Source organism: Odocoileus virginianus, chromosome 26, assembly GCF_023699985.2.
Source record: "Odocoileus virginianus isolate 20LAN1187 ecotype Illinois chromosome 26, Ovbor_1.2, whole genome shotgun sequence".
NCBI lineage: Eukaryota > Metazoa > Chordata > Mammalia > Artiodactyla > Cervidae > Odocoileus > Odocoileus virginianus.
Genome location: NC_069699.1, coordinates 11,405,837 through 11,429,044, shown reverse-complemented (window position 1 = coordinate 11,429,044; position 23,208 = coordinate 11,405,837). Strand labels below are relative to the sequence as shown.

Sequence of the window (23,208 nt, the reverse complement as noted above, 5' to 3'; positions counted from 1 at the left end):
GGGGACCCTAAGGCGCAGCCAGGCTTCTTCTGCCAGCCGCTGGAGACTTTCTGACCACCTGGCCCAAGGTGGCTGGAGAATAGTCCTCTGTGAGGTGCCAGATCGTGGCTGGAAGGACTCCACTGGGCCTGCGCCTCAGCGTTATACACATCGTCTCATTCAATCCCTAACCCTGCAAGGTGGAGATGTTGCCTCTATAAACTACAGGTTCCAAGAAGCTGAGTGATTTGCCCAGTGGATGCAACTGGCTTATTCAGTATCAGCATTTGACACCGCTGCCCCTTCCCTGATCCTGTGTGCTGTGGCCATCACTGCCGGAATGCCCCTTCTCGGGAAAGATGAAATGATGTAACCGGACCTGCATTATCCACACCAGACCAGACCAGCAACGAGGAAGCCCTGCCTGTGAGGCCCACAGGGCCAGGCTGGGAGTGGCTGGGACTCAGGAAGGCTATTTCTGCTGTAAGGTTGGGGGAGGGGGTGTCTCCTTAATCCCCTCGCCCCACTGCCAGGGCTCTGGGAGGCTTGGTAGAGCAAGGAGCATCCTGGCCACCCTGGAATCTTCTGACAGCGTTTCTCCTCCTCCTATGGCCGTCTTGGGCTGTGACCCCCTCACACACACACACACACACACAGAGGAACCGACTCTGTAAACATCACACCAAGATGACCCCTGACCAGAGACATCCCACTTGGCTGCGGCTACAGATCACAGTGCCAGCCACTCTGGATCAGTGACCTTTAGAAGGGGCCGGGCGTGGCAAGGACCCGACGAGCGATTCATGTTTAATGGAGTGTGAAGGGACCTCTGCCCCCACCGCCCCAGGCAGCCTAGCCCTGCTCCACGCCCTCTGGCCTGCTTGCTCCCCCAGGTCACAGGGACTAGATGGGATGCTCTGGACAGCATTTGGTTTTCTGTCTGTGCTGTTGACTTAATCTAGGGCGGGGCGAGGGGGGGCAGGGTGGGGGGAACCACACCACGAGGCATGGGATCCTAGTTCCCGAATCAGGGATTGAACCCATGCCCCCTGCATTGGAAGCATGAAGTCATAACCACTGGGGCACCAGGCAAGTCCCTGGCGCTGTTGACTTCAGATGCTGTGTGTACCCCTGGGCATGCCTTCCTTTCCTGAATGTCCCTAAAGTGGCTCACTTACCTCTCAGGCTCCACCTCTCCGCAGGGTTGCTTCTGTCAAAGGCAGGGCTGTTTGCCTGGGCTTGCATAAGCAGCTCCTCTGCCTGGAAGCCCTTCTAGTCTTCATCACCTGCCTAACTCAAACTTGTCACCAAGCATCAACCTTCCCAAGATGGTTCTTCCCTTGTCTCCTCCCCCGACCCCTCAGGCGGGGTACCCCCTGCTCTGAGTTCCACCGCACTGCCCACCCTCGCCTTCCTCTGCCGGCAACAACACGTAGTCACCTGACCGCTGGTTCATCTTCCTGCCTAGAGTCCATCTGGAAAGCCCTTAGAAAATATGTGGTTGATTCCCTAACCTCTTGGCACCTGGATGTCACTGCCCTTATGCTCAGGGGCCAACTTGCTGAATTGGAAACTGGGACTTGGGACCTAACCAGGGGCTAAATATTGGCCTTTGGAGTTGTCCTGGGAGGAGAAGAGGTTTTCTTCCCAGTCCACTCCCTCGCCTGGTTATCCCGGTGACAGGGAGAGGGGTCAACTTTCCTGTACCACTTGGCCAGAGGTGCCCGTGGGGCCCCAGGGGGAGCAGCCATGTGAGGGAGGGGTCCCTGAGCCAGGGTTCCAGGCTGGCTGACCCTCTCAAGCCACCTCCTCCCAGAAGGAGGCTGGGTTACTACAGTACACGGCGGGGAGCTGGGGGAGAAATCTCCCACAGCGGTGCAACTCCTTGTGTTCACTTCTGGAAGTGCTGTCTGGAGAATGTGGCTGAAAGAGGCCTTGTTCATAGTCCCTGGGTAAAATCTAACGATTGTTGTATAACGTATCAGTCATTTACACCTTAATGAAAACAAATGAATGTGATCCGGTCATTGAATCCCAGAACCTTAGGATGAAAGGGGCGTTTACCACCAGCATCCTTTCGGTCCTGTTGCCTGCCGTCCCATCCTCAACCCTGCTGCCATAACTTGAGACGCTTACAAAACACATCCCCTTCCCTCCTTGGGCTTCCCTGGTAGCTCAGACTGTAAAGAAATCTGCCTGCAATGCAGGAGACCCCAGTTTGATCCCTGAGTGGAAAGATTCCCGGGAGAAGGGAATGGCAACCCACCCCAGTATTCTTGCCTGGGAAATCCCACAGACAGAGGGGCCTGGCAGGCTACAGTCCATGGAGTTGCAAAGACTCAGACATGTCTGGGCTACTAATACCCCTCACACCCCTTACTCTTTCTTAATGAATTTAAAATTCAGATGCTGACCAGGATCATTGTTAACACAGACATCCCTCCATGAAACTACAAACTCTGAAAAGGTACCAGGTCCAATGCCCACCTGGTACAAATACTCCCTCATCTCCTAGATGAAGCCCTGGGACCTGGGAGGCTCCCAGACACCCTGGGGCCTTTCAGAGAAGAGAAAAGCAGGAAGTAACAGCTCTAAGGTGGTGAGGAGACTGTCAGCCTCAGGAAGAATGTCCTGTATCTTCCAATTCTCTGTTCTCAGTGTGACTCCAGTCAACAGGATCTAAACAGGTCACTGAGAACATACCTGGAAATATCATTGTCGCTAAGGAAGCCAGGTGGTGCCTGGGGTGGGGAGACCCCTCCCCTCATCCACTCTCCTGCAGTGGGACATACCCAGAGCAGGGCTCTCCATCCTGCCTTTCCGGACCTCCCACCACCCTCCTCTCTTCCACTCCACCCCAGGAGGGAGAAGCTGATGGGACTGAAGTACCACTGAGCCAAAGAGGAGCCTTGAGGATGCAGTTGTATAGCCACAGAAAGGAAAGGACTTAGCAGATGGGGAAGCCTCCATCTGCTAATAAATGAAAATGTGGACAATAAAACACATTGTCTCCCACTGCAGCAATATCTCTTTGATTGGAAGAGGCCATCTCAGATATTGGGGAGGGGGCTAAGTCTTGAAGCCACAGCCTGGGTTCGAAGCTTCCTTCTGCTACTAACTAGCCGGCTGGGAGTCTAGAGGTACTGTGTGGAGGTTTCTGAATGATGAAACATTCTGCATTGTGCCTGGCACATGACTGATGCTATCCCAGAGGAGGGAGAGAAGTAAATAGCATAACAGGAGGCTTGGGACTATAGGTGGAGCCGCAGTAAGCACTTATAGCCAAAGTGTTCTTGGTTCTATTCTTTCACATGATGCTCCAGGAGGCTTGAGCTGTAATCATGCCCACATCACAGAGGAAAAAACTGAGGTTTCAAAGTGCCAAGAGCCTTGCTTGTCATCCACATGGATTGCCCAATGCTTGGTAAGCCAGGAACATCAGAAAAGGAGAGGAGGTCTGAGAAGGCCCACCAGAATTGCACCATCAGAAAACCTAGAGACACTCCTTGGTGATCTGCACCATGCTCATTTGGGGTCTTGCAGGCACAGGGCTGTGTTTACACTTGTGGGGAAGGGGAGGGGTGCCATGAGCTCTCCAGAGTCCACACCCAGCTGTGTGCCCCCTCCCTTGGGTAAATGCAGACAGGGCGGGGTTTCCTTGCTAGTCTCAGGGCATTCAGATCTCATGAGGCCGAAGGCCAGATCCTGGAAGGGCCGCACATAGATGCCATCATCTTCCACGTGTTCAGTTCTCCACGCCCGTTTCACACTTTCACATTTTCGGTCAGAGATCCCACTACATTCGTGTGCCCTCTGCGCAGGTGTAGCCACCGCCGAGTTGCCCGTTTATGCCTGAAGCTGGGCGCCACCTAGTGGCATCTTTGGGCATGGCGTCCGCGTGTGCATTTTCTTCCAGGGCCGCCTGCCTACCCCGAGTCATCACATGGGAAATGGACACTTTGGACTCAGCACACCTGTGGCCCTGGTCTTCTGTGAACTTGTCCATATATCCTGCCCTGTGCCAATTCCTCAGCTTTAACCATGCCGGGAAGCCTGAAGGCACTAACTGCCTAATTCTAAACCCAGCTCAAGACTGCCCAGAGCATCTTTCCTCTGGTTCATAAAGCCCACAGGACTCTCTAACGTCTGGAGGGCTTGGCCGGAGCTGAACCGGCAGTCACCTCGTGTGGCAAAGAGTATAAAAGTAATCAACCAAATACCTGAATTCAAATTTCACCGTCTCCACCTAGATGGACTCAGTAAGTCACCCAAGTTCTCCAAATCGGCCTGCCCACCTGTGTAACCAGGATAAGACCCAGCCTCAACATCACATCTCATCTGTCACAGTGAATGTGCTGCACAGATAAACATGTGATATTTCTCTGCAAGAATCCAATGAACAAGCCACGCAAATTTCTACATGTTTTGAAGCAATAGGTGGCAATCCTTACGCCCTGTTTTTCCTTGCCTTTGTTGATGCTGGGTTCTCAGCCTGGCACGCTCTTTGCCTCATTCCTCCTGGCTAACCCCTCCCTCATACACCCCTCACCTCCTCCAGGAAGGCCCTCCTCCTCACTCCCCTGGACTGGACTGGGTGCTCCATATCTGACTCACACAGCACACTGCTGCGGCTCCTGTCATACTTCGCTGGCATCCTGTTTCTTTTCATGCGGCGAAACTGTGTGCTCTTTCAGAGAGGGGACTGTCTTCTTTATTCTTGTGTCCCTGCTGCTCAGCACCGAGTCCAGAATACAGTAAGTTCTCAATCCCTATTTGTGTTGAATGGCTGAAAAAACAGAACAGAATAAACAAATGGGTCATGAGGATGTTCTCTGTAATCTTCCAGAAGCCTTTCTGTTCTGGATCTGAAATTCACCTGCATTTTGTGTATACATGAGGCAGGGGTAAAGCTAGACTCTTTCCCCATGTAGTTATGCAGCTAACCCAAGACTTTTATTCAAAAGACCATTTGGGGGGACTTCCCTGGTGGTCCAGTGGCTAAGACTCCACTCTCCCAATGCAGGGGACCCAGGGTTTGATCCCTGGTCAGGGAACTATATCCCACATGCTGCAACTAAGACCCGGTGCAGTCAAATAAACAAATAAAAACAAAACAAAATAGACCATTTTGTTCCCACTATATCACAGGGTCACCTCTGTCATAAATCAGAGGACTATGAGTGGGTCAGACTCTATTCTGTCCCATTGGTCAGTTATTCATTCAGCTTCCTGAAGCTAGGATACCATTTCAGACATTTTCTAAGCAAATAAATAACAAAGTTTAGGCCAATAAAAGTTTTCAGCAGTGCCAAGCCCACTTGGGAGCCCAAGGGGTGGACAGAGCCAAAGGAAGTGGCCAGGTTATGAGCTGAGGGAAGGTTGCAGCCATCTCTAGGAGCCTATGCACCTCGTGGGGCCAAACAAGGGGTGGATTGTCCCTTAACAAGAGCAGAAGCAGAAAGGCAAGCCAGGGCCCCAAGACTGAAGGAGCCAGGCATCGCCTGAGGTCCGTGAGAGGAGCCAAGCCAAGGGAATGTGTGCACACTGCCCAGGGCCAAGTCCACCGGTGCCTGCTGCTCTGGCATCTGGCTCCCAGCCCTGCAGGCAGCTCTTAGGGAGGCTCCCCTACAGAGCAACGACTCCCCTACGACTCAACGGACACGAGTTTGAGCAAACTCTGGGAGACAGTGAATGACAAGGAGGCCTGGCGTGCTGCAGTCCATGGGGTCGCAAAGAGTCGGACACGACTGAGCAACTAAACAACCACCACCACCTACAGGGTAGCTCAGTGCATCAAGAGGGTTCTGACAGCTGGGGCTGGGAAGGCGGTATAGAGCCGGGGAGGGAAGGATGTCGAGAAAGGCCCCAGTTCCTCTTTGTCTTCACTTGGGAATCTCAAAGGAGTGACGAGGCTCTGGGCAGGGGCGGGTGGGGGATTGCAAGCTGCAGAAGGGACGTGTCCAGTGACAGGACACGTGGCTTTCCTCAAGGGGCAGCCGCTGCTCCACCAAGTGCTGCCACAGGGGAAGGGCACCAGAGTTGCCAGCTCTTCCAGTTTTCCAAGAAAGGCTGCAAATTCAAACCTGTATGTCAGACTTTTAAGTATTGGCAGCTAACTATGTTTAGTTGTAAACCCGTGAGCCACATAAAACACCCCTGCAAGCTGTATTTGACTGCATTTGATTGGTATCTGATTGGTTTCTTTGAAATCAATATAGGAAGTCGTAAATCATCTTATCCTTGAGTCCTGGGTATTGTTCAGCTGTCAGGAAGAGAGTATGGAGGCAGTGTCCCTGCACACTGAGAAAATTTACTGTGAAAATGAGAAAAAATAAATAAACGTGGCCCCCTGCTGGGTTACTTTTTCAAGTATAATTGCATTTTAAAAATCTGGGGCTAATTCTGAAGGTATTAATGGTTTGATTCTCACATTGGGTTTGTGTTGATTATTTTGGAAAATGTGTTGAAGCATATTTTATTTTCTGATTTTGTACCACTTTAATGAAAATTCATTTCCAACAGAGCTTTCTAAATTGGAAAGGGAGAAATTTAATATACATATCTGTATATAAATAAACAGGTATGCTAAAGAGATAAATTCCTCTTTTAAAGTTGGAATCACATCGCTTTAAGGTTTGTTTATTTATTTATCTATGGCTGTGTCAGCTCAGTAGTTGTGGTGCCCAGGTTTAGCTGCCCCACAGCATGTGAGATCCTAGTTCCCCAATCAGGGCTTGAAACCTGTATCCCCTGCAATGGAAGGTGGATTCTTTATCACTGGACCACCAGGGAAGTCCTTAAATAAATTCTTTGTACATGAAGTATCTGGCCCATACTGATGAAATACAAATAAGGGAATACTCCAGCCTCAGAACCGAAAACTACGGCAAGTATCATTTGGGACAGCTATGTTATAAGAGACAAAGCATTAGAACCATAAGATGTGGTTTAAGTTTAGATTCTGCCCTTCTGGATAAACTAACTTCTGGATTATAAGATCATATATTCTTGCCCTGTTGGCCAATAAAAAGAGCAGAAGTGAGTCCATCTACATGTGAGTAATGCTTCAAGAGCTTGTGCAAGTTTCACTGTGCTGTCCTCTCCCTCTGAGACAGTGATCAGGAACATCCCGGGTGGTGAATACTCTGTCTCCAGAGTTCTGTCATGAAAACAATGATGCGGAACAATCTCAGAGCAATCCACCATGGGCTTGAATATGAGCAAAAAAAAATTACCCTTCACTGTCTGAAGCCACTGAAAGAGGGTGAGCTGCCTGTTACTGCAGAGCAGCCTGTTGTTGTTGACTCACTAAGTCCTGTCTGACTCTTGGCGACCCCGGGGACTGTAGCCCGCCAGGCTCCTCTGTCCATGGGATTTCCCAGGCAAGCATACTGGAGTGGGTTGCCATTTTTCCTCCAAGGGATCTTCCCAACCCAGGAATCGAACCTGAGTTCAATCTCTAAAGGAACTCTGTGAATGTACACCTTTAAAGGACTCCTTTAAAGGAGCCCTTTAAAGGTGTACATTCCTTTCTTTAGAGGAAGTTTAAAAATACCTACCTTAGAGCATAGTGATGCATGTTACCTCACCCCACAAGGAGTAGGCTGAATTATTCATTTTTCTACATATACCACATACCACATCCATGTCCTCTATTCCCCATTATATATTTTGCATATAATTATATGCTGATATTTTCGTGATATTATATTTCCTGAAGACAGGAATCCTGTCTTTTCAACTATATATCTCAAATAACAACAACAGAAAATCAAGCCATTTCAAGTTAGCATGGGCTTTTGCACCCAAAGCAAAATCCATCATTCAGGGCACCATAAGAAAGACATCCTAAGCTCATCTTCCTGCTACAGAAAGAGACGGCATTTGGCAGGGACTGGAAAGAGTCCAATCGCTGAACGGTCCAACCGCAATGCAGAACCGCAGCCCAGCTGGAAGGGCCAGATGCGAAGGGAAGACCAAAATGAAAGCTATCAACAGGATAAAAGAACACACAGGCAGGAAAACAGCAGGAGGGCTGCAGAGAGAGAGCTAGGCGCAGGGAAATAGACCAAAAACATGAAATGTGCTGTCACTGATTTGCATGTTGGATTGGACCAATACACACCATTTTTGGAATAGAAAATTAAAATGGGAGAGCATGGTTTTTAATGAACAAGAAAAGAGAGTATGCAGGCAGATTCACGATAACCTGGGAACGGGACCAACCTCTTCTAGCCAAAATCAAATCCCTGCAAGAAGAGGGGGTGGGTTATGTGAATAAAGACCCATTCTAAACAAAGAGAAGAAAAGGTATTTGGGGTTGAGAGATACTGTGTGTCTGAAGGCAGGCTCGTTGAATCTTTAAGCATAATAAACACACATAAGAAGAAAAAATGTTTCTTAAGGTATATGGCTCAGAGGCTAGGAATCCAAAACTAAAAGGCAGAATGAGTAGAAAACAGGGCATTTGGTCATCCCAGGTCACTGACGTTGCCAATCATTTATTCCACGTACATTTAGCAAGCCCGGAGCCTCCAGTGTTCATGACCCAACCTGGACCATGTGATGACATCACCCCCTCATTCTTTGTGCCTTTTTCTTCCCCAGACCTCACTAAAGGCTCATGAATGCTTTCCTTCCACTCTGCACCCCTCTGCCCTGAGCAAGTCCCACCCCCCCCCCAACTCCCTGTGTTCCTGATCCAGCCTGAATCACAACCCTCAACATTCCCCACCCCCCAGACAGAGGTTCAGAAGTATGTCAGAGCATCTGTGCTGATTTCTTTTAGATGTGATAATATAGGGTTTGAAAAACTACCTATCTTTTAAAGTTACCTACTGAGACATTTATGAATGGGATGATGTATTTGGAATTTGCTTTAACATAATGTTGGAGACTACTATATAGCAATTTTTAAAAACAAACAAATGGATGAGTCTCACAGACAATGTTAAGAACCTAGACCCCAAAAGAGTACATACAGGGGACTTCCCTGGTGGCTCAGTGGTTAGGATTCTGCACTTCCACTGCAGAGGATTGGGGTTCAATCCCTGGTTAGTGAACTAATATCCCATATGCCTTGTGGTACAGCCAAAAAAAAAAAGAAAATCCCCAAAGAGTATGGTTCTCTTTACATGAAGATTAAAAACAGGCAAAACAAACCATTTGAGAAACAAGTTAAAATAGTGGTTAGAATGCCTTGCAGGGAGAGATGGTGATAGAAATTAGAATATACCTGCCTCTGTTGACTGGAAGGGGACAGGAGGAAACGTTCTGAGATGACTGAGATGTTCTACATCTTGTCTTGCTGAAGACACACAGGTGTATACACATAACTGCCCAAACTCATCAAATGCTCCAGATATGTACATGTTATTGTATCCTAGTTATATTTCAATAAAAGTAGGCTTTAGTCTCTTGCCATAACAGTTGTTTTTTAGCTTAAAGAACTCTATCACTTTTCTTCATGACTAATGCTATGGATATTCTCTTTGTATATGAATCTCCATGCAAGCCCATAAGGCCTTAGTTTTCCTTGCCAGTGAAGAAGTGAATGAAAATAACTGTACTGTTATGTAGCTATGACAATAATTCCATCCTGGGGTCATGGATACTTAGGAAAATCCAGCATCAGTTTATCACTAACAAATCACCCCACTAGGGATCTTCATTCTGAATTATCATTTTTTTCTTAGGAGGTATGTCAAGGGCCCATACCACACATGACCAGTGAATATAAAATGAAAGTTCTCACTGGAGAGGCCAAAAGGCACCATATCAATGAAATGAATATGGTGAAGCCAGAAATGCCCAAATGAAGCCAGAAAAGCCCAAAGCCAGAAGTCCAAGTGAAGGCAGGGGACCTCTCTGCCCTTCACTGCCAAGTATTGGAGGGTGTCAGGGTGGAGGTGACCTCTACACACCCCTCACAGGTTTAAAGGTTCTTCATGAAGAGGAGAAGCTTCTCTTCAGGAAAGAACTTGAGCCTTTGAAACGAAGTACATGTTGAAAATAAACAGCAACACAGCAGAGAGATGGAGGGTCTTCCCAGGCATAAGAATACTGTGGGATCACCTAGAGGGTCATCTTAGCCAAGGTTCGCCTGGCTCTGAGTAGCAGGACGATTGTGACCTGAAGACTTAGGAGCTCCAGTCTCAACCTGAATTTATTCTTTCTTCCCCTGGGGTTGTTTATAGCTCTGTTTGAAAATACCTGGCAGCTTTCACCTGATTGGCATTTTTGTCAGTCTACTGAATTAATAGTCTGAAGTCTGCTGGCATTGTACCTGCCAAGGATAATTCAGTAGAATTATAAAACTTGATTCATGTTCTGTCTTTTGTTCCACAGATTATATACATAGAGAGATTAAAAATCAGGGAGATGATACAGACAAGAAAGGAAAAGGATATTTACATAAACCCTGAGCATCTCCTGCAAAAGTACTTACTAACTACAAAAGAAAAAAGAGGAATTTAATGGTGGAAAAAGCTGATGGACACCAGCTTCACCAAATGATCAACATTCACAGCATCCAGTGAAGTCAACCCACGGTTACACTGAGAAGGATGTAATATCATTTCTAGGCTATTCTTGGCCAAAATGTATATAATCTGAACCTAATAATGAGGAAACATTATAGAAACCAAAGTTACATAAGGTAAAGGTCACAAAAGATAAAGAAAGGCTGAGGAACTGTTCCAAATTACAGGACCACAGAGAGACATGAAGACTAAACACAATGTGTCATCCTGGCTTAGGATAAAAATAGCTATGAACAACATTAATGGGATAATTGGCAATATTGGAATGTAGAGTATAAACTAGAAAATAGTATTGGATCAATGTTAAATTTCCTGAATCTGACAACTAGGTTGACATTACAGAAGAAAATATATTTGCTCTTGGATCTACCCATGGAAGTGTTTAAGAGTGAAAGGACATGAGGCATGCAACTACTCTCAAACGATTCAGGAAAAAAAAAGTGTATATATATATATATGTATATGCATATACATACACAGGTATATACATTTATGTATGTGTGTGCATAGTGTATATATGGAGAGAGAGAGGATGATAAATGAAATACAGAAACTGTTAACATATGACTGGTGAATCTTTTTTCAAATGGGATAAAAATGAGGGTGGAGATCTGAACAGGGTTCATCCCTTCTCTGGATCATTCTCATACCAGAAAAGTCAGAAGTCTCAGTTGATCCCAATATAACCAAATTGAACTGGTTTTTGGGTCTATGTGCACCCAGCTAAGAGGACCTAAAATGACTCAGGATTTCATTTTATTCACTTCGTATTCTATGGCTAACACTGTGCTTTCTCAGACCACTTTTTCTTAGAAATATTACCAGTTTTTCTTAGAAATATCACTTGCTTAAAATCTAGGCACAAATAAAATAAAGTTGTAAACAGTCCTAATTTTGCCCCCTTCCTCATCAATAAGGAAAGACTAAACACGCCACTTCCTATGTTGTTCATTTGCCTTTTGCTAATAACAAGCACTTATCTATGTGAAAGTAAAATTTAGTTGCTCAGTCATGTCCAACTCTTTGTGACCCCATGAACTGTAGCCTGCCAGGCCCCTCAGTTCATGGAATTCTCCAGGCATGAATACTGGAGTTGGTTGCCATTCCCTTCTCCAGGGGATCTTCCCAACCCAGGGATCAAACCCAGGTCTCCTGCATTGCAGGCACATTCTTTACCATCTGAGCTACCAGGGAAGCCCATCTACAAATGTACATTTGCTTAATGTTTTAAGAAAATCTTTTCTGCATGTCCTTAAAGTAATCCTATCATTGTGGGAGCAGCTTGTTCAATTTATAAACAAACTAGGATCCATAGATATTATTTGTCTGTATTTTAGTATGTAGTGAAGGCTGTTTTACAATTTATAGTTCATGAATCCCTATATATTTACTGCTTAGTCTTTTGGTGACATTAAGTTATAGCATGAATTATGATGAAGGCAATAACTACTTACACAAAGATGCTTTTGTAATTTATTTCTTCAAAAAGCATTTATTGAAAGCCTTCAATGTGTCAGGCACTCTGTCAGTTATTTGGAATGGGAGAGCTGTATGCATTAGACATGTCAGTCAACCATAGATTATTTACTCTTTTCGTATTCTAAAAAAAAAAACAAAACAAAAAACACCATCAAAAAACCACCACAATGGCTACAAGTTCAAATGAGAACCAACAACTGATGACTGTTGATTACCATCTTTCAGCACCAAGATTACAGAGATCTACCTTATCATTCAGGTTGGGTTTCTGCATGAAGAGAGAGTTGGAAAGCCAGAAAAAGGTCCAACAGCCCCACAGCCATGAACTAGACTAGATGTACCAACCTCAGCCTCGGACAATTCATGCCCAAGCTAACTCAAGACACTCGGCTCCCACCTCTCAGTTTCCAAATACTGTTCCCCAAACCAGGGCTCCTTGGAGAAATGGTTTCTTTCAGGGCTGGGGATGGGAATTATCAGCCAGAAAACACAAAAATGATCAAGGACTAATTGGAGATAATTTAAGAATAATAAGAGGAAGAAATACGATTACAAAAAAGCATGAGTCCACAACAATACTTAAGAGTAAAAAAGGATAAAAAGATTATCATTGTTATTATTTTTTTGGCTATGCTACACAGTTGGAGGATCTTAGTTCCCTAACAGGGATTGAACCCAGGCCATGGCTATGAAAGCATGACGTCCTAACCACTGGATCACCAGGGAATTCCCTAAAAAGATTGTCTTTACACTGGCTAAATAACATAGAAGAAATAACAGAACTGGAAAAATACCCTCCTGCAATTTCTAATGAACTATTCAGGAAAAAAATCATTAATGGATTCTAAAACAATAAGACAAAAGGTTATTGGGGGATAAAAAGTTAGCATAATGTTAAAGTATCATGACATTATTGATTTCAAAGAGAAACAGGTACCTTTACAATGGAAAGATTGCGTGATTACCACTTTAACCAAGTTATCAAACTTAGCTTGTTAATAGGAAGGTGCACGTGTACATGCTAAGTCGCTTCAGTCATGTCTGAGTCTTTGCAACCCTATGGAGTGTAGCCCGCCAGGCTCCTCTGCCCATGGAATTCTCCAGGCAAGAATACTGGAGCGGGGTTGCCATGCCCTCCTCCAGGGAATCTTCCCAACCCAGGGATTGAACTCGCATCTCCTACATTGCAGGCAGATTCTTTACCACGGAGCCACTGGGGAAGCCCTAATAGGAAGGTATCTTAGCATAAAGCCTCCTGAAAGATACTGCATCACCATTACATGTTTTTGCCAGAATCTAAACAAATCTCTTGACAAACTTAAGGATACGGAGAAGAGAGGAACAAGTCAGTACCCAGAGGAAGTAACCATACATATCAAGACTGGGGGACATTTTACAAGGAAACATTTTTTAAAATTAACTATCCTTTTATTACCACAAACAAACCAACCCATCAGCCCCAGAGCCCAGAATAAATTAAGACACAGGGCCCTAGCCCTGCACAGCACAAACTTCCTGACCAAACTCCCAGGGAGGCGGAGGGCTGGAGGGTGCTGGGGGGCTTGTCCTTTGAGGTGAGGGAAATGGAACAAGGTGGGAATCCAAGAAGGGCCCTGTGGACGTGAGGACACTGGATCCTGCCTGGTGGCATCTTCCGGCCATCCCACCAGAGGCTCATTTCCACAAACGGGGCCCTTGATGGTGCAGTAGATAAAGCTCATGTTAGACTCCAGGACTGGTGACAGGAATCCCGGCAGGAAGAAGGTGGTGCTGGAGGCACATGGAGCAGGGCCATCTGCAGCCCCACAGGATCAGCACCCAGTAGCACTCTTACTTGTGACCTCACAAGGAGATAGGAAACCTCCTAGGGACATGCTTAAAGCAGACACTGGTCCTCTCCTGTTCCCCAGCCCCAGCAGCAGGAGCAGAAAGGAGGCCAGAACCTCTGGAGGCTCCCCCTGCATCAAAGGGGATTGAGGTTTGTCTCTGAAAAAATAGCAATCATATTAAATTTGGGTTTGCTGGTATTTCCTCTGCCGGCTTGTTTCTCAATGTCTCGATAACAGACCTGGGTTTGGGGGTGGGTAGAAAATCAAACAGAATGAGCATGCAATCTTTAAGGGAGGATATTTGTTGTAAAGAACATGATAAATCAGTCAAGGACAAAGCAGAAGACATTCTGCAAAGGTTCATCTGATGACCTACCAGAGCTTACTACAGCAGCTGTCACATGGGAGATGTGGCAGGGTGACTAAGAAAGTGGCTTGTGATTTGGGTTTTTGTTTTGTTTTTTTTGATTCTACTACTGTCAATCATCCAAGAGTGATGACAATTTTTTTCCTCTCCCAGGAGAGTAGCCAGATATCTCAGAAAGTAAAATCTGGATTTCCCTCTCCCTACGGGGGCAGTTAATAAGGGTTTGTGTTTCATTTCTTAAAAAAAAAAAAAAAAAAAGAACTGTAAATCAGAGTCTAGCATGAAAACAATATCTAAAAACAGGCATTTGCTACATTCTCATAAAGATGCACCAATGAGCATATTTAATACCAAGCTATGGACCTCCAGTTGTCTACTTCCCAGCGATGGCCTTGCCAGTCAGATCCATCATGGGATCTTGCTGAGAGTCAGGCCTTAACTCTCAAGAAATTAAGAGATTATTAGTGATATAACTGGGCTTCCCAGGTGGCTCAGTGGTAAAGAATCCACCTGCAAGGCAGGAGACTCGGGAGACTCCAGGCTCGGGAAGATCCCCTGGAGGAGGAAATGGCAACCCACTCCAATATTCTTGCCTGGGGAATCCCATGGCCAGAGGAGCCTGGTGGGCTGCAGTCCATGGGGCTGCAGAGAGTCGGACACGACTGAGCACAGCAGAGCGCAGGATATAATTATCATTCTAAAGATCTCTTTCAAGCCAAAAAACGTAAAAAATAAAACCAGGCATTTGCTATTAGAAACAAATTTCTTGAGGACATTAACCAGACTGGGAAGAAGATGCAATGCTTTGTGTTTTTCTGGTTGGGAGGGGAACCTAGAATGAAGACAGTTGTGTTCCCAGGATTGGAAAGGGAAATGGGAGGGATGTGGATGTGAATTGGGGGTATTCAGAGGGTCTGAGGTGGCAGGACTGCAGGTGAGTTTGTCCACCGGTTCCTGGAAGGACTGAGCTGTAAGCCCTGAAGTGTGGCAATTTCTATGGAGCGCATCGGGTAATCTGTGCTTATGGAGTCTTCTGGATCATTCTTAAGCATGTTCAAGTTTGAGAACTGGTCTCTTGAAGGATCCCATTGTGGGTTTAAAAAATTGTGTGTGAGTACATGTACACACACACGCACGCATATATATACATACACATATTTAAAAATCATACACATTCATAAACATATGCAAAGGCCAGAATAACAGACTCCATTCACAGTAACGTATGGATGAAAGATTCACTTGCTATGTGTCTCTTTTGTTAAGAGTGAAAAATGTACTCCTTGAAACTTCTGAGAAGTTCTCCCTAGCGTGTCATCAGCTAGAGCTAGAGCACACTGCCGTGCCTTGGCTGGTAAAAAGAGGGGTATAGGCCCAGCATGACCAACTTGGACCAAGCAGGGCTTACCCCTTGGAGATGCCCCTGCTACACATGGACAGCTGAAGGAGGGAATGCTGAAAACTGGGTAGAATGAAGAAAAAGATAGGCTGTTCGGTAGGCAATCAACAGTAGCTGCCACATGTTTATATTGCTTTTCACAGAGTAATTAATTTTAGACAGAATCCATTTTCTGGTCGTGATCATTAGGATGTAATTTTTTACATCTCACTATACTCCATCATTCTCCCAATATATCACAAATGTTGGTTGTAAGATATGTAGTGCTTGCTGTTTATAATAGCCAGAACATGGAAGCAACCTAGATGCCCATCAGCAGACGAATGGATAAGGAAGCTGTGGTACATAGACACCATGGAATATTACTCAGCCATTAAAAAGAATTCATTTGAATCAGTTCTAATGAGATGGGTGAAACTGGAGCCCATTATACAGAGTGAAGTAAGCCAGAAAGATAAACACCAATACAGTATACTAACGCATATATATGGAATTTAGAAAGATGGTAACGATAACCCTATATGCAAAACAGAAAAAGAGACACAGAGGTACAGAACAGACTTTTGGACTCTGTGGGAGAGGCGAGGGTGGGATGTTCCGAGAGAACAGCATCGAAACATGTATATTATCAAGGGTGAAACAGATCACCAGCCCAGGCTGGATGCATGAGACAAGTGCTTGGGGCTGGTGCACTGGGAAGACCCAGAGGGATCGGGTGGAGAGGGAGGTGGGAGAGGGGATCGGGATGGGAAATACATGTAAATCCATGGCTCATTCATGTCAACGTATGGCAAAAACCACTACAATATTGTAAAGTAATTAGCCTCCAACTAATAAAAATAAATGGAAAAAAAGATATGTAGCTTGCTTATCATGGTTTTAAATAGTTATTTGATAAGCCAAGGTATGTTTTATGATTACATGTTTCTTATTCAACTTTTTAATTTTCCTGTACCTCATAGTTGCCTAGATTTTTCTTTTGTAATTTGCTTTGTTTTGTACAGCCCCTTAATATCCTTTCCAAATTCTCCCATAGATCTGTGAAACATTTTTTTCTGAACAGTCAAACACTTCAGGTCATCTATCAGTTTCATTTTTGTTTTTTCAGATCTCTCTCCTTCTATTCCAGTCTGGACTGGTTACTGTTGCCGTCTTGAAGCTTCCTTTCTTCTTCTCCTGTGCTGGATTTCCAATATACCAGATCTTCTGTACTTTTTTCTACATAACTTTTTCTGAAGCACACATATTCTTGTAACATGATGATTAAATTACTTAGTCCTTAGATGTCTGAAAATACATTTTATACTGCTTTTAAATTTCAAACCTGTAGAACAGTTCTAAGACTAATTCCATGAAAGTCATGTTATCTCTTACCCACATTCACCTATTACTAATATTCTGCTCCATTTTCTTTAGTATTTCCTTTTTCTTTCTCTCCTTCTCTTTCTCTCTCATGGATGGATGGAGGGATAGATGGAAGGAGACAGAGTAATCTGCACACATCATGGCCCTTTATCCATAAATACTTCAGTGTGTATATTTCCTTTGAATATTCTCTTATGTAATGACAATACTATTATGTTAAGTAAATTTAATACCAATTTTAAACTAATTTTTATCCAAATTTTACCTAATTGTCTATATTTTAATGTTGTATGTCAGCCCAATAATGTCCTTTATAGCAGTTTATTTTTCCTTCAATAGAGCATCCACTCAAGTATTGCATTTAGCATCCTATCTCTACAGTCACACTTAATCTGGAATACCTTCTCAGTCTCTGTCTTTTATGACAATTATGTTTTAGAAAGAACATGGAAACTCCTTTTTGAATAGAAATACACCATACTAGGCTTGCCTGGTGATTCCCCGTGATCAGATTCCAGATAATCATCCCTTACTAGGATACTCACAAGTGACGTGCTTTTCTCAGGTCATCAAGTATGAAGGATACAATCTCCAAATGCCCCTCATTGGTGGTGTTAAGTTTGATAACCTAGTCAAAATGCTGTACAATTTGTAGAGTTTGTGATTAGTCTTGCAGCTAATAAGCTTTCCACGGGTAGACATTGAAGGTTATACAAATACTCTAATTCTCATTAAATTTCCCCCTATACCCAGCATCCATTGATGACTCTTATCTGAACCAATCTTTATTATAATGGTCACAAAGTGATGATTTTTCTAGTTTCAGCACTCTCAGTACATCTATAGTTAGCACTTGGCATTCTACTTGCATTAATGTAGAATCTACTTGCATTAATTCTACTTGATGGATAGTTTAGCTACTCAGATAGTAAATAATCCGCCTAAAATGCAGGAGACCTGAGCTCAATCCCTGGATTGGGAAAATTCCCTAGAGGAGAGCATGGCAACCCATTCCAGTATTCTTGCCTGGAAAATCCCACGGACAGAGGAGCCTGTTAAGCTATAGTCCATGGGGTCGCAAAGTGTCAGACACTACTGAGTGACTAACACTTTGGCTAGGAATTAAATTCAAGTTTGAAAATAATTTTCTTTAGTAATTTTAAGGCACTGTCTATTCTCTTGGAGCATCCCATGATGCTACTGAGAAGTCTTGTGTCATTCCAATTTCAGTTCCTTGATGTATGTGATCTGTTCCCCACTCCCACACGCCCTTTTTTATCTTTGGTGTTCTGACGGTGCATCATGATGTGCCTGGAATTAGAACGCTGTCCTCTTGGCCTAACCCCCACAGTACTTCATCGTCCTGCTCCAGTCCAAACAGGCTGCTGCCTAGGACCGGTGTACAGCTCTCCTCCCATCCCTCCACTACCCTGTGAATACTGGAGCCTTTGTTTCCTCAGCTTTGAACATTTCTCCTTTTTGGTTTACTCCCTTATTTTGCTGAATCCTCTAGTAATACACCTCAAGCACAATGTTAATGAGGGAACATGTTGCTGAGTAACAGGGGAGAGACTAATAAACCCACAGAGATGAGAGAGAACCAGCATACAACGTTGCACACAGTGTAAGTGTCTCCAGTGTTCCTGGGGCAGTCACACCAACACCAACTTTTCAATGTGAAAAGCAGTGCCACTTATTATTTATAGATTAGCTCTGGAAAAATAGTAAGAGTGAAACAAAAGAATAAAAGGTGTAATAGGGATGGGTCCCCAAGGCCTACTGGCATTGCAATGAGCCCTCCCACTTCACTTTGTAAAAGGAGCCCAAATTCTGACTGGAGGAACATGGTTCTTTGACACAAGACACCAGTCTGCTAGGCCCACTTCCTGGCCTGCTGGCTTTCCAGTTAAAGTCATTATTCCTTGCCCCAACAACTCATCTCCCAGTTTATTGGCCTGTCCTGCAGGGAGCAGGATGAGCTTGGGCTGGGTATCAAAGGGGCCCTTAGTTTAACAGAAATATTCCATTTCTTTTATTTAAAGAAAACTGGAGAGATGAACTAAAAAAAAAATAATAAAAGAAAACCGTAACTGTGTCAATCATGTATGTATTAGATGTTCATCAGAGTATTTAAGGAGATTCAAAATGGAAATATCCTAACTGTTCAATAATAAGAGACTGGTTCCAGGAAGAAGAGAAATCTGTGCACTGCAACTTTATGTAGCTATTAACATGATATCACAGATGATTTGCCAACTAGGACAGGTACATGGTATTCTGCTAACTAGATAAAGTTTATGACAGAGTATGTACAATTATAATTAATGGATGCATGCACATTCACTTTGTGTGTTTGTGTGGTCACCAAAGTATTAAAAGTGGTGAAATTCAGGCCTAGGTACTTCCAGGCAAGATTTTTGCTCCAAAGCATGTATTTCTAATTAGAAAAAAAGAAACTTAAGAAATTAAAAGTCGCTTTATATGGTCAAGAGACTGAAAGTGGAAATAATATAGATACCTCTTCTTAATTACTTATACAATAATTAGGTATCTTGTTTATAGAAATGAGAGAGCTGAGAAGGTACAATAAAACTGCCCTGTTCCCAGCACAACAGTGCTATAAAAAGATCCTCCTTCTCAGGAATAGATAGAATTTGTCTAGACACTTATGCTGCCTATACATTTGAGACTCATAATTTGCACTTTTATTGATACAATCTAATGAACGTCACTCCTTCCATAGTTAACCAATTTGCTAGTAGTCGCTGAAGAAAAAATTACAACTAAGCTGTTAAGACTGCATGCAAAACAAGGGCAAGAAAAAAATTCATCTATCCCATGTAAGTAATTATTCGATACACTGAAAATGCCTGCTATACTGGAAACTGTTTTTCTTAGAAAGTAAAAATTAAAGCTGAAAGTGGGCATTGAAATACTTCAGTTCTACCAAGGAAACCAGAATTGAAAGAGACACATGTACCCCAATGTTCATTGCAGCACTGTTACAATAGCTAGGACATGGACGCAACCTAGATGTCCATCGGCAGATGAACACATAAGGAAGTTGTGGTACATATACACAATGGAATATTACTCAGCTATAATAAGGAATGCATCTGAGTCAGTTCTAATGAGGTGAGGTGGATGAAACTGGACACTATTATACAGAGTGAAGTAAGTCAGAAAGAGAAACACCAATACAGTATATTAATGCATGTACATGGAATTTAGAAAGACAGTAACGATGACCCTATATGCAAGAAAGCAGAAGAGACAGAGATGTAAAGAACATACTATGTGAGAGAAGGCAAAGGTGGGATGATTTGAGAGAATAGCATTGAAACACGTATATTAACATATGTAAAATAGATGACCAGTGCAAGTTTGATGTATGAGGCAGGACACTCAAAGCCAGTGCTCTGGGACAACCCTGAGGGATGGGGTGAGCAGGAAGGTGGGAGGGGGGCTCATGATGGGGGGGAGACGAGTGCACCCGTGGCTGATTCATGTCAATGTATGGCAAAAACCACCACAATACTGTAAAGTAATTATCTTCCAATGTAAATAAATTAATTTTAAAAAAATAAAGAACTCAAATCTAAAAAAAAAAAAAAGAAATACTTCAGTTCTGTCTCTAGTTGCTGGGTCCTTAAGCAAGGTCACTTACCATTTCTGCAGTTTCTTTTTATACAAACCTGACATAGAGAAATATAGCTTTCAGTGCATTGTGCTTAAATATTACATGGTAAATAGCACCAGGAAAGTAGACACTTTTATCATTATTAAAATTCAAGGGGAATTCCCTGATGGTCCAGGGGTTAGGAATCCCCATTTCCACTGCAGGGGGCCCAGGACCAAGCCCTGGTTGGGGAACTAAGATCCCACAAGCCAAGTGTTACAACCAAAAAAAATTAAAGGTGCTCTTGAGAAGGTGTTTTTCAAAACAAAACAAAACAAAACAAAACAACACCTGGCCACCTGCAGTGGAAAAGAAAAAATTAAAGGTCTTCTTGAAGAAAGTAGGGAAAACCACTAAACCATTCAGGTATGACCTAAATCAAATCCCTTACGATTATACAGTGGCAGTGACAAACAGATTCAAGGGATTTGATCTGATAGACAGAGTGCCTGAAGAACTATGGAAGGAGGTTCGTGACATTGTACAGGAGGCAGTGATCAAGACCATCCCCAAGAAAAAGAAATGCAAAAAGGCAAAATGGTTGTCTGAGGAGGCCTTACAAATAGCTAAGAAAAGAACAGACGCTAAAGGCAAAGGAGAAAAGGAAAGATATACCCATCTGAATGCAGAGTTCCAAAAAATAGCAAGGAGAGATAAGAAACCCTTTCTGAGGGATCAATGCAAAGACATAGAGGAAAAGAATAGAATGGGAAAGACAAGAAATCTCTTCAAGAAAAGTAGAGATACCAAGGGAACATTTCATGCAAAGGTGGACACAATAAAGAACAGAAATGGTATGGACCTAACAGAAGCAGAAGATATTAAGAAGAGGTGGCAAGAATATACAGAAGAACCATACAAAAAAGGTCTTCACTACCTAGATAATCACAATGGTGTGATCACTCACCTAGAGCCAGACCTCCTGGAATGTGAAGTCAAGTGGGCCTTAGGAAGCATCACTATGAACAACGCTAGTGGAGGTGATGGAATTCCAACTGAGCTATTTTAAGTCATAAAAGGTGATGCAGTGAAAGTGCTGCATTCAATATGCCAGCAAATTTGGAAAACTCAGCAGTGCCCACAGGACTGGAAAAGGTCAGTTTTCACTCCAATCCCAAAGAAAGGCAATGCCAAACAATGTTCAAACTACCACACAAGTACACTCATCTCACACGCTAGTAAAGTAATGCTCAAAATTCTCCAAGCCAGGCTTCAACTGCACATGAACCGAGAACTTCCAGATGTTCAAGCTGGATTTAGAAAAGGCAGAGGAACCAGAGATCAAATTGCCAACATCCAATGGATGACAGAAAAAGCAAGATAATTCCAGAAAAACATCTACTTCTATTTTATTGACTATACCAAAGCCTTTGACTGTGTGGATCACAACAAACTTTGGAAAATTTTTATAAAGAGATGGGAATACCAGACCACTTACCTGCCTCCTGAGAAATCTGTATGCAGGTCAAGAAGAAACAGTTAGAACCAGACATGGAACAATGGACTGGTTCAAAACTGGGAAAGGAATCAAGATTGCCAGGAGAAATATCAATAGCCTCAGATATGCAGATGACACTACCCTTACGGCAGAAAGCTAAGAACTAAACAGCCTCTTGATGAAAGTGAAAGAGGAGGGTGAAAAAGCTGGCTTAAAAAAACTCCACATTCAAAAAACTAGGATCATGGCATCTGGTCCCATCACTTCATGGCAAATAGATGGGGAAACAGTGGAAACAGTGGCTGATTTTATTTTTCTGGGCTCCAAAATCACCAGATGGTGATTGCTGCCATGAAATTAAAAGACGCTTACTCCTTGGAAGAAAAGTTATGACCAACCTAGACAGCATATTAAAAACTAGCGACATTACTTTGCCATCAAAGGTCCATCTAGTCAGAGCTATGGTTTTTCCAGTAATCCATGAGAGTTGGACTATAAATAAAGTTGAGAGTCAAAGAATTGATGCTTTTGAACTGTGGTGTTGGAGAAGACTCTTGAGAGTCCCTTGGACTGCAAGGAGATCAAACCAGTCCATCCTAAAGGAAATCAGTCCTGAATATTCATTGGAAGGACTGATACTGAAGCTGAAACTCCAATACTTTGGCCACCTGATGGGAAGAACTGACTCATTGGAAAAGACCCTGATGGAAGATAGAAGGCAGGAGGAGAAGGCGATAACAAAAGATGAGATGGTTGGATGGCATCACCAACTCAACGGACATGAATCAGAGCAAACTCTGGGAGCTGGTGATGGACAGGGAAGCCTGGCATTCTGCAGTCCACGGGGTCGCAAAGAGTTGGACGTGACTGAGCGACAGAACTGAACTGAGAAGGTGGCAAAGGTGTAAAATGAAAATTGTGACCAACTGAAATTTCCTTTAACAGCACAAATCTATTGTAACTAGTGAGGAGACTGGTAGATATAACAATCATTACTGATTCATTTATGAGAAATACAAGAGCCAGTCTTATAATTGGGCTTCATGTAATTAAAGTGTCAAAATGTTTTCTTTAAGAATATATTTTTTTTATATAATATCTAGCTTTTAACACAGTATGATTTGGGGGCTTC

General features: G+C 43.7%; 1 protein-coding gene across 1 annotated transcript in view; it reads right to left on the bottom strand.

Annotated features, from left to right (window-relative positions):
• Positions 1 to 3,235: 3,235 nt before the first annotated feature.
• LOC110140559 (zinc finger protein 621) overlaps positions 3,236 to 23,208 on the bottom strand; it is a 104,842-nt gene continuing 84,869 nt past the window's right edge. Inside the window, exon 6 of the mRNA XM_070455476.1 lies at positions 3,236 to 4,765. Within this exon, the coding sequence (XP_070311577.1) occupies positions 4,742 to 4,765 (24 nt within the window). The 3' untranslated portion in view covers positions 3,236 to 4,741. The remainder of the gene's footprint in view (positions 4,766 to 23,208) is intronic.